Source organism: Scomber scombrus, chromosome 21, assembly GCF_963691925.1.
Source record: "Scomber scombrus chromosome 21, fScoSco1.1, whole genome shotgun sequence".
Lineage (NCBI taxonomy): Eukaryota > Metazoa > Chordata > Actinopteri > Scombriformes > Scombridae > Scomber > Scomber scombrus.
The window spans coordinates 4,465,602-4,479,935 of NC_084990.1; the positions used below are offsets into that span (position 1 = coordinate 4,465,602).

Genomic DNA, 14,334 nt, shown 5'->3' on the forward strand with positions numbered 1-14,334 from the left:
AACATTTTCATTTGATTATATTGTGTGGCTTGGGATAAGTGTGCAGACTATACCTTTTTTCATTGATACTGTTTTATAATAGCCTTGTATCTACATCATGTGTGAATAACTACTCAGCATACACAACTACCTGTTATAATGTGACCAAAGTTCAACATGTAGGTGACTCCATGCACTAATGAATTGTGAAATATGACGGACAGTTCCGGAAAGAACTTGGACCATTAGTTGAACCAATTTTTTCTAGTATTGTTTTGCTTTTAGTTTTTTACTGTGCTTGACCTCTCCATTTTGCTAGTTGTATTTATTTCATTATATTTAGTCCTGTCACAATAATTATGTTATCGACTTATTGCACAATATAACACAATTGTCAACATCATCATGTCTATATATGGATTTATCATATGATACATGGACATGACCATGATCTTTTGTTGACTTCAGTATTGCCACACTTCACATTAGCAGCTAAGAGGCTATTCATGTCACATTGACTAAGTGAGTAGTGTCCTGCAGAAGAATTAAAGGTAAATAACTCTGTCCCCAACCATAATGGCAGTCTGTGTCTGTATAACACCCACTCTCCAATCTCCCCTGCCCCCCTTTTGCATTATTATACCATTATATTATCATTATATCAGTGGTATAAAATTATCTTCATATGACAATAATGTTGTTTATCGTGATTATTTGAGAAAATATCGTCCAACAAAAGTAGTGATTGTGACAGGCTTAGTTATATTATGATGTTTATGTGTCATTAGGTTCCTTTTTCACATAGAAAAGAATCAGTAACTTAATGCAGTGTCATCTGCAAACAAATAAATCAAGCATGTACTACAACACCAAAGTATATTTCGAGTTCATTGTCAAGCTTCAAGCAACAATGTGACGAATGTGACCTGCTGACACAATGATTTTTATTATTCATCATCATGTTTAACATTGTAAATCATACAGATTTGCACCTGGAAACTGGGTTATATAAATAAATGTCATATATTGCAATACACTGCACTGATCATATTTACCACTACGTTGTACAATGCTCAGCAAATAATGGTATAAGAAAGTCAGTTATGTGCAACATGCAAAAAAGGCCGCAATTCGCAATTAGAAAATAAAATTCCTAAAAAAAAACATCTGCGTACAGATATGCAAACGTTATCATTTCGCCTCCAGTTTATAACACAACCAGTGCATAAGATATATTTCACACTTTGTAAAGATGTCCTTTAAAAAGTAAAAAACTCATAAGTGCCATAAATTACTTGAGGTACAGTATGTGTTCAACTGAGGTAAGTAGATGTGATACCTTGCATCTAAGAAACACATAGCAGACAGTCTGGGTTTTTGTAATAGTTGTTAGTATTTTTTCTCTTTTAGGTATTCCCACCTTGGCTTTTAAATATAACTAGTGTTGGTAACACAACTAGTTCAGTGGTTCATTACTGGATTCCTTTGGTTTGCTGACTACAGGGCTTGCTGTGGAGAACATACAGAAAGCCCTAAGCCCCCAAATAAGTATAATGCAAGATAGTGGATGTACGCATGTGCATTATTCTTATTCTCATAAAGTGACCTGTGTAAAATTCCCTGACTTACTTAGAGAATGGAATAAACATCCCCTACATTTCCCAGTCTGGAATATACCTCTCAAAATGCCAATACATTCCATAAGTATTGCCTCCGCAGCTAAAAAAGCCCTTCAGTACTAAATCTTGTGTGACTGTGGCATCATGGGAACAGAAACACTCTATCTGTGATCCTCCCCTTCCCTTTCAGAACCATCCTGTCCTCGTACACGGAGACCGTGCCGAAGGCATTGCTGCACGGTGGAGTCTCAATCACCCCCTCTAACGTCAGGTGGTGCACTCCTGTCTGTTTGTCCCGGGTGTATCCACCGTCGTGGTCGTGTCCAGCCATGAAACACACCACGCTGAAGTGGGACCGTATGATGTCCAGGAGCTCGTCGTGGTTCCAAGCTAGGCAGATTGGGTCTGTGGAGTCGGGGTGGACAGGAAGGTGACCTGACCAAAGGAAAAAAAAAAAGGTTATCAGCCTTTTGACTCAGTCCTTAGTATCAGCACTTGCAGGACAGCCTTATTATGTTATAGCATGTAACTAACGGTTACTTTGATTTATGATCTACTGATTGGCGTTTTTTTTAAACTGGCTAGTCCAAAAAATGTGTAACACTTGTGAAAAAATTCCCACCATGTTCCCACAGCCCAAAGTGGCTTCTTTACATTGCTCATTTTGTTTGACCAACAGTCCAAAACCCAAGAGATACTCAATTTATATCGATGCACCACAGAGAAAAGAAGCAAACCCTCACATTTGAGATGCTAATGTTTGGTATTTTAGTCATTCTAATGGGAAGACCCAATGTATGGCCTTCAGTGCACCACTATGGGCTGAAATATGTGCCACCAGAAACTGAATTTGAATCACATAATTTGAGTTTGTATTGTTCAATTTGAATCATTGCATTGAAAAACTGAATCTGAATTGTATAATTTGAAATTGAATTTATTAGTTTGGAACTGAACATTCAGTTCTCACAATTCAATTTAAATTTTCTGTGACAAACATCCAGGTAGTTGAGGCAGAGCAATCGAGCGCAGATACACAGGACGCCTCTTCGGCCAATCAGCACCTACGTTTTGAACCGTGTTGGGCGCAGCTGTCAGTTTAAGGAGAGCGAAATGAAATAAATACAACCTAACAACAAATAGCCTAAATAATTTAATAATTCATAACTGTTATACAGTTATATTTCCGCCACTTTCCCCACAACTGAGAGAGATAATCACCGGGATTTTCAAAGTACACACACCGTGTTTGAGACTGAGCTGCTGCAGTCGTCATGAAGTAAGTCAAACTTTTTTGTCGTTGACCTTATCCACCAAACGTCTCCAACCAAACACTGTTTAAATGTGTTGACCTGCCAGTAACATAGTTAACTGTTAACTTCAGAACATAGCCAATGCTAACAGCTGTTTAGCTACAACAGCTAGCAACTTTACCTGCAAACAAAATAGCATTGTTAGCATTGGCTATGTTCTGAAGTTAACATTATGAAACGTTAAACCATTATAAAGTTAAACCATTATGAAAATAGTTGGTGATTCATTTCCTGCTGATTTTGGCTCTGATACAGATAGCTAAGGTAAACAGGCCAATCCTTTATATCGGGCAATATAAGCTTATAGCAGAGATTGCAGTACAGAAATGCTGAAGATATTTTTAATGTAATTTAGAAACAATGTCACCATTACAAATGTTGTCAAACGGATTTTTCAGCTGTAGAAATAAAGTGCAATGGTGTGTTCATTTTCACCAGCCTCATTCATATGTTTTTGATCACTGTACCATCTGTAATACTTCGCTTCACTTCTTGGTAAATCACCTCATAGTATTAGCACTAATGATTTACGAAAGTGTTTTCTAGGCTACGAATAAGTAACTATAGGCTACACATATAGAGAAAGCAAGTTCAAATACATGAACCTGAAAAGAGCAATTCAAAAAATGAGAATAACGGCCAACATTTCTTCATTGCCGACTGACTAGAAGGTGTGGTGGTAACTAAGGAAATGGTAAACTATTAATATTCCTACTGGTGAAGTGCCCTACTTCTATAGTGACATGGGGTCATATTGTTTATGAAGCTTCTTCTGCAGTTCTGTAATTAACAGATCTTTTGATACTGTCATAATGTGGGTATGTTTTATGCTGTGAGTAATTCTGAAAATTAAAATGTTGACCTATCATATCATTATGAAATGCTATTCATTCTGACGAGCAAAGGGCCCACACCAAACAGCAAAATAGAATTCCTACAACAGATAGATTTACTTACTGACAATAGTGACTTTTTCTCCTTTCTCATCAGCCGAGGACAGAACAGAGTCTAGCCAGTCCAGCTGGTCCTTACTGAAGCCTCCATTGAACTTTGTAAACCTCTGCTCAAGACTCCAGCGCACTGAAACAAGAACACAAAGCATGAAGGTCAAATTCATTTTTGAAAATAAAGAGGCAGATTCCCATTATATGGAAATCTGTTTAGAGAACTTTCGTGTTATGGTGTCATCTCTCAACCACTACTGCTGATTGAGAGTTTGCAATTGAGAAAGGCACTTAACATTAAGCTGCTCCAGTAGAGTATTTGGCAGCTCCGGATCCATATGAAGCATATGTGACTTAAGTTAAAGTACATTCGTATTATGAGTGATGTAGTTAAAATATTACAGTGAAAGTACATAAGTATTATGAGTGATATAACTAAAGTATTACAGTACAAGTACATCAGTATTATGAGCTTGATGTTTGTCCTGGATAAAATTCTAAATCCTACTCCTCACCTTCAAAGCCCTCCATAACCTGGCTCCTGTTTACCTCAGTGAACTCCTGACTCCTTACTCTCTCAGATCCTCCGACTGCAACCTCCTCACCGTCCCACACACCAAACTGTCCACTTTGGGAGGCTGGTCCTTCAACGCCATGGGCCCCAAGCTCTGGAATTCTCTCCCTCAATCCTCCCTCTGCGACTGCCTTTCCTTTTCCACATTCAAGTCTGAGTTAAAAACTTTTTTCAATGAACATTTCTCTTCCTCCTCCTCTGCTTTGTCTTGTTTTGATTTTTCTCTCTGTAAAGCGTCCTTGGGTTTATGAAAGGCGCTATATACATTTAACTTATTATTATCATTATTATGAGTGATGTAGTATGCAGTATTACAGTAAAAGTACTGCAGTATTATGAATGATGTAGTATGCAGTATTACAGTAAAAGTACTGCAGTATTATGAGTGATGTAGTATGCAGTATTACAGTAAAAGTAGTGGTTTGGTCCCTCTGACTGATATATTATTATATATGACATCATTAGATTATTAATAGTGAAGCATCAGTGTTAGAGCAGCATGTTACTGTTGTAGCTGCCGGAGGTGGAGCTAGTTTCAGTTACTTTATACAGTTATCTGAGGGGTCGTGAAAACTCATAAATGTAGTGAAATGTAGGCGGTTCAGATTATTTTCAGTCGGTTGCAAATTGCAACCTCGCCGCTAGGTGTCACTAAATCGTACACACTGGAACTTTTAAATAGGGTTTAGTATAGTGTGTCATCATAAAATAAAACAGCGACAACTACATACCTGGGGGACAGTTGAGGTCCTCGTTGCTGTTGTACAGCTTTATCAATTTCAAAGCAGTGGCATACTGTTCACTGGACTCTTCTCTCCCCAGCAGACTCACATCATAGGCATCCAGCACAACAAATCTAAACCCGGGGAACGGGCTGAAGTGGTAGGCGTAGATTTCCCCCCCGGCCTGGGCTCCAGTAAAGCTCCTGTCGACGTGGAGTGTGCTGTTAAGCTTTGAACGCAACAACACGCTCCTACTGAAGTTATAAAACTCGTGGTTACCCCACACATGATGGACCTCCACTGGGCTGGAGCTTAACTCTCTCAGCACGCTGTCCAGGGCCTGCTGGGACGCGTTGTGCTCCTTATTAAAGCCGTCGATAATGTCTCCCAGCTGGAGGATGAACTGTGGTTTGACAGCCGACTCGGACCAACTTTCCCGGGCATTTCTCAGCAGTTCCAGGCTGCTCCGGTAGTAACGCTTCCTCGTCTTGGAGTAATTAAAGCCGTCATCTATATCGGCGTACTGAATGTCAGCTATCACACCGAATGTAAACAGAGGAGTCTGCTGACAACAGTCGTCCATTCTCGGTGTTTGAGTGGAAGTAACTGAAGCTGGAGAGTGTCGACTGTATCTAAAGAGAGAGCTCAACCTTCTCACATGATGACATCCAGCCAGGCCGCGTTGTTTGTTGAGGTGATTCACAAAGGGGACTTTTTGTGACAAGATACAAGCAACCACTTCCGGCTTTGTGATTCATAACAATGTTGTCAGTGACCCTGACAGTAAACAGCATGAATCTTTAAAACACATGGATAAGGAACAACAAAATGTCTGCGTAGTCATTTAAACGCGATTTCCAAACCCGGCGCATGTGCAGAGGAAGTGCTTTTTCTTTTCCTGTTTGTTCTTCTTCTTTTTGGTTTTTAGTGGCGGCTGCTGTCCAAAATGTCGCATTACCGCCACTCACTGGATTCAAATAAAATCACTACTGGTAAAATAATAGTAACTCCTTCCCAACCATTTCCCACTCTGCTATAAAGTCTCTATTTTTTAGGTGTCTAGCTGCTGCACACTTTCTCCAGAAACTCCCACAACACCCACACATCTTTCAAATTTCTTTTTACTTTTTTCCAAGGCCAAAAATGTCACTGGATTCTTGTAAAACTTTTTCAAGTTCACTCTCACTATGACTCAATGAACCAAGTCTCATATTCTTTCTGTTCCCTTTCTTCTAACTTCAAAATGATCATCCTTCCACTTGCCTTGTTCCTTTGCCATTTTCTGACTTCATTCCTCCATCCACCCTCTCTTCTTGTTTAGTTTCACATTAAGCAATTCATGGTTTCTATAGCCGTGCGTGAGCCTAGATTCTTACTTACATGTCGACAAATTAATGTAACACGGATCAAATTAAGTTTAAAAAAAACTCAAAGAAAACCAAAATGGTAACAGAGAACATTCTTAAATCTCCATAGACAAACAGAAAGACATGTTGACATGTCACAATAGGAAAAACACAGTAGAAAAATGTGAATTCCCTGTAGTGGTTTCAGTTTCAGGTTCCTGGTATTGTGCACACTGGCTTTCTGGGACACTTGAATGGAACAGAGCTATAATTAATACTATGAGGAACATCTGTGATTTGGCTGTTGCATTGTTCTCATTTTTTCCACTTAGTTGCATTATAGTTAGCCAAAAAAGGAATTTGTATTAGTAATTTGTACATTAGTAACACATGTGCTTTTCATGACAAGTAAAAATGTCAATGTGAAAATGCCTTTTTGTAGCATAGTAAATAAAAGTTTTCAGGAGTCCACCACAGAGAAGAAACAAGAAGTGCTTCTGGAGCTAGTTACTGAATAAAGCAAATAAGTGGACATGAGTTAGGGTTTGTCAAATTACTGTTTCCAAGAACTTTCATTTCTCTAATCCATCATATGCAGGAATTTGTTGTTAGTCTGTAAGTGGCAGGGTCTGTTTTTATGCTGCACTGTATGAAAACCATTAAATACACACATTTAAGAGATCATATTCATACATTTGCTGATCTATTCATTTTATTGTGCTGTTTAACCATCGGCTTAAAGATAAAGGATTTTAGTTTGATCACACCAGTCAGTCCAGTCAGTTGCCTGCCTCCCCTTCTGCTGAAGCCATTTCTTTTTCTGGGGCTGACAAAAGAAAGCAGACACACACACACACACACACACACACACACACACACACACACACACACACACACACACACACACACACACACACACACTTCATTGAGTTCAGTGCAACAGATTTTCCTCCTGTATTATCCACTCATCTCACTGTCTGGCTGCTCCTAACCTCTTTATCAGAGGTATGTGACACTTGACTTAATTCCTCAAAAACTGCTAACAAACAATGAACTTCACCAGATTGGTATGACTAAAGAAAAGTGAGTTTGATGGTTGGTAACACAAACATTTCTTTGGTGGGTGGGGTTCTCTAGGACTTTGGATTTCTAAAATCTTGGCTACAGCCCCACCTCATTTTGGGTTGATAAAGTTCACCTGGAGTTTTTTTAACTGGAGTGGACAGCGTTAGGCCAGTGATACACTTGGGAATCCATTTGAGGATGGTGGTAGAGGCCAATTCACCCCACTCACCCTCAGCCCGGTCCTGCAAAGAGTGGATAAAGAGTTAGACACATATTAAAAAATGGACTATATTACTGTGACACTTTCAATCAAAATGTGGATAGAAGTGTGTTTCCTTCTTGCTGACATTTTCACTTTTTTCACCTGACATGCATAGTCACTCAAGATAACTGATTAGATCATGCTTATAAATTCAGAAATGCACTTAAAACAGGAAAAGAATACTTCTAGGACTACTATCAACAATAAGAGTTCAGTTTTGTGTATGAAAAGACATTCTCATTACTGAAAAAATCCAAGATCATCATGCAAGAGTCTGATATGACTGAGTGATCAAGGTTTCTTGCAAACGGCACAGCACCAGCAGGTGTCTACAGACGCAAGCACCTCCTCTACGCCTCCTAATGCCCCAAAGTTGAGGTAACCTTCTCTGGAGCCCGGGTAGGGCGACTTCTGAGCTTTCATGTTTTTACCGTCCTCCTCAGCGGCCGCTGGCTGCAGTTTTAGTCGAAGAGAGTTATCATGGTTATGTTGCGTCTCAGTGCACTATGTCAATGTCATGTCAGTCACTGCCTCCTGACAAAATTCCAGGCTTGGTGTTTGCACTGCAGCAGTATTACAGTAAAATAAGGAAGTTAAACCCGTGGACACGCTGAGTTGAAACAACTGGAAGTGTGTCGATGTTACCTGCTCTGTTTGGTCGTATTGACCATGCTGTTCACAGCCAATGTCAAACACATACTTCCCTGGACCAAACGGCTGTAAAATAAGAATGGGATGTTTACTTGATAGTGACGATGTAACAAAAGGACAATGATATAAAAGTCACTATTGTAACCTACAAGTTCAAAGATATAATTGAGAAGAACTACACTGTAAGGCTGATACTGTTTAACTTAATTTTTTGCACAGATGAGTCTAGGCCCTTTTTTAACATTTCATTTCATTTTTCATTTTTATTTTTATTTTAACAGGGACAGTGCGCAATAAAACATTAACCCTGTATAAAACAAGGAGAGATGCATTGCACCAGGTTTTAGCAAGTTGATATTTTCCACCTGTAGTCCCTGGGCAGGTTGATGGAAAATATTTAATTTAAAATCAATTATAGAATTCACAGTTGTGCAAAATTGCAATTACAAAATTATAAATACACACATTCCCACATCATTAACACAATTTGACCCCCACCCGCCAACACACACTCACAAATGTCTACAAGTCTTCTGTGATAGCATCCAGCGTTTTGTTTGACGTGAAAATGTTTTAAAGTCCGCACATGTAATCAACTCTGCTGAAAGAGTGTCCCGTTGATTTATGGCAACATAAGAAAAAGATGATTTACCAAATGAAGTCCTACGTTTAGGGATACTGCACTCTCCCCTTGTAACTGATCGAGTGGCTCTTGTTGTTTTTTCTGAGCAGAGTGTAAACTTTTTTTTTCAGAAGAGGAGCAGCAGCATTATGAATGATTTTAAACAGTAGGCAAACATTTGTGTGCATTATCTGATTTCTGATTTAACTTTGCCTATCTGGTGCTGGGCAAATCATGTGCAGTGCCTTTAAGGCGTCCTGCTTGCTGGAAAAAGCTACCTGCTGGAATGAGGTGATGAGAGCTGTGAGACTCAGTCAAAACAGTGACATAGTCCATTGTACATATAAAATATTGATGAGTGTGGCTTTAAGATACTTTTGGGAAACAACGTCCGGGCCAGTTAGACCGTCAAAGCCCTCTGCATACCCAGGTTTACCTTAAGTAAAATATTCTATAGCTCCAGTAACCACAAGCCGAGCCAAGCTTTTTTATAAAATAAGTAGCATAACTTACATAATTGTTGACAAAATTACTCTTGTATCTGTGGTTAGAGTGGATGTACTCTCCAGCTGCCTCCATCTTGCCATTCACCCATGAGCCCTTGAACTTAGAGCCAGTGTCGTGGTAGTGGTAAATGCCCTGGCCATGCCTGGCAATCAGACAATACACACAGACATGTGAGAAAAGATATCAGTACCTATCATATTCACGTTTACTGTAGTTATGGCCCAACTCTGGGTTTACATAACACAAACCAGAGTTACATTTTTAGATAGTTATTTCCTGACAGATAAGAGATAGATAAGACACACAGTATATGTGATTCAAATCAAGAAGGCACAGGAGAAAGAGGCTCCTTAATTCCAAGATTTGACACCAGCCAATCAGATGCATTTCATTAAAAAATCTAACTTAAAAACATCTTACTGACATGAACTTGTGATTATGAAGATGAAGAAATACCTCATGTGTTGCAGCCATTGCCCATCATACATGTCTCCGTTGGGGTAAGTGTAAACACCATGACCCTGTCTCAGGTCCTTAACCCATGACCCTGATAGACAAAGGTAACATTAGGAGCCTGGTTTCTGAAGGTCTATGTTCAGACTCCAAGTGGACCTATGTATGCCTACAGATAAACCTTCACAGGATTGTGAAAATACATTTTGATAGACACACTTATATGAAATGCAGAAGTTGGAAACAATCTAATCTCACTTTTGTTCATGCTTTTATTATACCTTCATATTTAGACCCATCTGGATAGTAGAAGGTGCCTTGTCCATGTTTCATGTTCTGGTAATAGTCTCCCACATATCTTGCCCCATTCTTGAACCGATATGTCCCCTATGAGACAGAACAGTCAAAGATACAGTATATGAATAAGTCAAACAGGTTTTCTTACCAGTTAACATAAAGGCAACCTCTATGTTTATGACAATGATCAAAACACAATTTTAATCAGAAATTGACATATGGATTAAAGCTTGATTAAAAATTGACTGTGTGAATGTTTGAGGATGGTAGAGAAGGCTGCAGAGACCCACTACTGTACAGTACAGTATTGTACTGTTTGAATATGTAGTTTTTTGAATGAGATTTGGTTTGGTCCCGCTGCTTATATATATATTCATTGAGCCCTATTTAAGCATTTCTAGTATCATACCTGTCCATGTCTTTTTCCACTCTCATACTTTCCCTGATACACGTCTCCATTGGGCAGAACAGCTTTGCCGACTCCATGCCTCTCTCCTGCTTCATTCCTGCCCCCTTCATATTCCTGCACCAGTCCAAAAAACAAAAGACAGACAATAAGACAGAACAGCAGGTATAGCTATATACACACAGAACGCAGCCAGCTAACTTTAACATTAACAACAAACCGAGTGTTTAATTAGCTGGCGTTACTTCTTATATTATCTCACCCCTAGTTTGCTGCGTTCATCATCAAACTCATCAGACCCTGCGTCAGACATTTCAATATGTGACGTAAAGTTGAGTTAGTGTGTCTGAAACGGAAGGTAAAAACTGGAAAGATGCTAACAGCTCTGTGCGCGCTCGATAGTTTACAATTGCCATGACAACCGTCAATCACACGTGACCAGTAGCCGGTTGTTTGTAGTGGATGCGCATCCTCTATGTGCTAATTACCACAACTGCTTAGATTAAATGTAACTTTTTAGTCTAAAAAATGTTTTAATAACGTTGGCCTATACAAAACTTAAATGTATTCATATTATTACATGTACAGCTACAATTAATGTTAGCAATAGGGAGGAAACAGACAAATGTGGAAGCTTTTGGTTTTGAGTACTTTCTCTTTAACACACTGCTACAATAAGCAATCATTAAAGTAAAGTAAAGGGAAACTTAACTGTGGTGACTGTGATGCACTCTCTCTCTCTCTCTCTCTCTCTCTCTCTATATATATATATATATATATATATATATATATAGACGTATACATATATACATATAGGCTGCAGTATATGGTGTACATAACTTAAGTTTCAAGTTTCAGAGAATATGCCCCTGAAACTGAGGAAAAAATGTATTCATGAAGTTGCACAAAAAAGTAAAGTACTGTATTTGATCAAGATAACAAGGTGCCTGTAGATTCTAAGCAGTGACACTGGGGGGCGCTGTGGTCTACCTCTCATTGGTAAGGAAAGGGACATTTCATTATAATGCTCCTTATGCATAATCACACAAGGACCAAAATCACCAAAATACAATATCCAAAACAAATTTCATATAAAAATCTATTCAGTTTATAAAAACATATTGCTTGCTGTGTGTTATCAATGATAATGAATGAGGTGTGATTCAGGCAGAAAGAAATTAAGTTAACAGATGTCCATCAAATGGTATCAAAGAGCATTTCTGACAGATAATAGACTGTGTGACCTCTACTTAGCAACCCTTTTTTTAGACAACTTGAACCTGACTTGACATTTACTCGTAAGCCATGAGATTTTGCCATCTGTTGCATTAAAGATTAGAATAAACTCTGGTTGCAATCCACTGCATTCAGATAGGCTTTCTCATACTCACGAGGAGGTGATATTGAAAATGTCTGGAGCAGTTATTCAATCAATAGAGACACACATACTAGTTGAAGGGTTGTGGCTGCGGTGATAATCCAAACTAAGTATCATTGTCCCTTTAAGGACAGTCCCTAAGAATATCTCACTCTAGATTAATTCCCTAAAGTAACCCATATTTAAGATGGAGGCAGTCTAAGGCAGAGGGTTCACTAGCTGCTTGTTCATGATTTAACACCCCTCTTTTCAGTTTATGGCTATCTAATCTGCCTCTCATGACACTGACAGGAGATTTGAAAATGAGTGACAGTTTGAAGACCTCAGTGTGCTCAAAGTTGGCAGAGAAGTCACCTTGTTATATGTAATGGTTGGCTGGCGGCATCTGTCTGCATAGGGACACATTTTTCCAATACTATTAAGTACTCTGTCTCAACATTTTAAAAACAACAACAAAGGTAATTTTAAAGGGGACATGTCATGCATATTTTAATCTCAACTGAAATATATTTGCGTGATTTACTGTTAAAAAATAAATTAAAAAAAATAAAAATAAAAAGTCTCATTGCTCATCCTAAACTGGTCCTTTGCACAGCCCCTCAGTTCAGCCTCTGTCTGAAACAGGCCGTTTTAGCTCCTTTCTCTTTAAAGTGCCCCTCCTGATAGAATGCTATGATGGAAAGCAAGTCCATAGTGCTCAGTTCCATTTAAATCAGACAATGTTGTTTAAATATTTATTTTGTGTATGGATTAAACAGAGGCGATACATTGTGTTTGATTTTTTTTTTTTTTTTTTTTAATAATATTTTTTATTGATTTCACAGGTTATAACAAAGAGCCATTTACATCAGAAGGCTTATTTTCCATTTTTCTTCAACAACATACCCTTTCATTTCCCCACCCTACCCAGTCATCCACACTACACTTTCTACACCGTACAGATTACACTATAAACACCAAATTAAAAATAATACAATGCATAATGTAACAAATGATACAATGCATAATACAACATACAGTCAAAATGTCCATGAAGCGAATAAATTATTATTTTTGAGATAAGTTGAGAAGTGCACATCATCATCTGCACCATACATTCCAATGGAAACATAGGGAAAAGAATAAAAAACAAAACAAAACAAAACAAAACAAACAAAAATAGGGGGGGGGGGGGTCAGCAAGGAAATAAGGTGACAAGGTCAACTTGTACTCTAACAACCCTGAGGCATGCCAAAAGATAGTGCTGTTCAAAGGGGGTGCTCATTTATCTTCGAGAGTTTTTAATTCTCTTATGTATTCCAGTGTTGGATTCCAAACTAACTCAAATTTTTCAGGAGACCCGTGTTTGATTTTTTTTAAGTATGTTGGTAGGCATATCTTTAAAGAGTCAGGCTAGCCTTGACTGTTGCTCCTCACTTAACACTCAATCTTCTCACTCTCAGAAAGAAAGTGAATTATTTTATTTACCAAAATGTTTTCTTAATATCTTGAATAAGGCTATAAAAAAAAAACCTTCATGCTATTGAAAACGTAAAATCCCTACAGCAACCTCTCTCTGTGTGTTTCTGATTTTCTTTACTGTACACCAATATGTCCCTCAAAATTAATCTTTTGGAAGATTAAGGCGGGAGAAAAAAGGGAACACAAAATGTCAAACAAGACCATTAGTCTTCTGTAATCTCTAAAGCCGCCCCAGGAGGATCCTGGAGGGAATTTCTATTGAGGGATTCATCAGACACGGCTTATTATAAAGCCTGTCAAACCAGTCGCTAGAGTCACAAATCCATTTTATCTAATATTTCAAAACAGTTTAATAAGCCTCTGAGGCAGTGGTATGTCCAACGGTCTTACAATGTGTATATGCACAAGGCATCCACATAATGTAGTGTCATATCTGAAATAACACACACTATTAACCTGACAGTAATAGACAGTAATATTAACCTTTTTTAGTTTTTAATTAATTAGTTTTTTTAAATTGTTTTTCTCATATTTCTATCTTTTTGAGCTGCTGTAGCAGTGAATTTTCCCCATTGTGGGATCAATAAAAGTTTATCTTATCTTAATAGAAATATTAAGCAGAATAATTTTTTTTAAACTACTGTACACTACCCACTCAGCGTCAAACAGCAAAGAGACACAGTTCATGTGTGTGTAATGTGTAAATAAACATTTTTTTGCTAACAACTTTATTAT

General features: G+C 38.2%; 2 protein-coding genes across 3 annotated transcripts; both read right to left on the bottom strand.

The window, feature by feature from the left end:
- Positions 1-903: 903 nt before the first annotated feature.
- adprm (ADP-ribose/CDP-alcohol diphosphatase, manganese-dependent) lies at positions 904-6,004 on the bottom strand. 2 transcript variants are annotated; one of them, XM_062442519.1, is made up of 4 exons: positions 5,161-6,004; positions 4,371-4,565; positions 3,869-3,991; positions 904-2,033 (listed from the first exon to the last, which is right to left on the bottom strand). In XM_062442519.1, the coding sequence occupies exons 1-4, from the start codon at positions 5,732-5,734 to the stop codon at positions 1,741-1,743; spliced, it is 1,185 nt and encodes a 394-aa protein (XP_062298503.1). In that variant the 5' UTR covers positions 5,735-6,004; the 3' UTR covers positions 904-1,740. The 2 variants fall into 2 exon arrangements, with proteins under 2 accessions (XP_062298503.1, XP_062298504.1); XM_062442520.1 differs by lacking the exon at positions 4,371-4,565.
- A 1,626-nt stretch (positions 6,005-7,630) lies between these two features.
- Positions 7,631-11,073, bottom strand: rsph1 (radial spoke head component 1). The gene is made up of 7 exons (XM_062443175.1): positions 11,023-11,073; positions 10,764-10,877; positions 10,339-10,444; positions 10,061-10,151; positions 9,611-9,746; positions 8,470-8,541; positions 7,631-7,804 (listed from the first exon to the last, which is right to left on the bottom strand). Exons 1-7 carry the CDS (start codon positions 11,071-11,073, stop codon positions 7,631-7,633), a joined length of 744 nt encoding a protein of 247 aa, XP_062299159.1.
- Between the last annotated feature and the right edge of the window lie 3,261 nt (positions 11,074-14,334).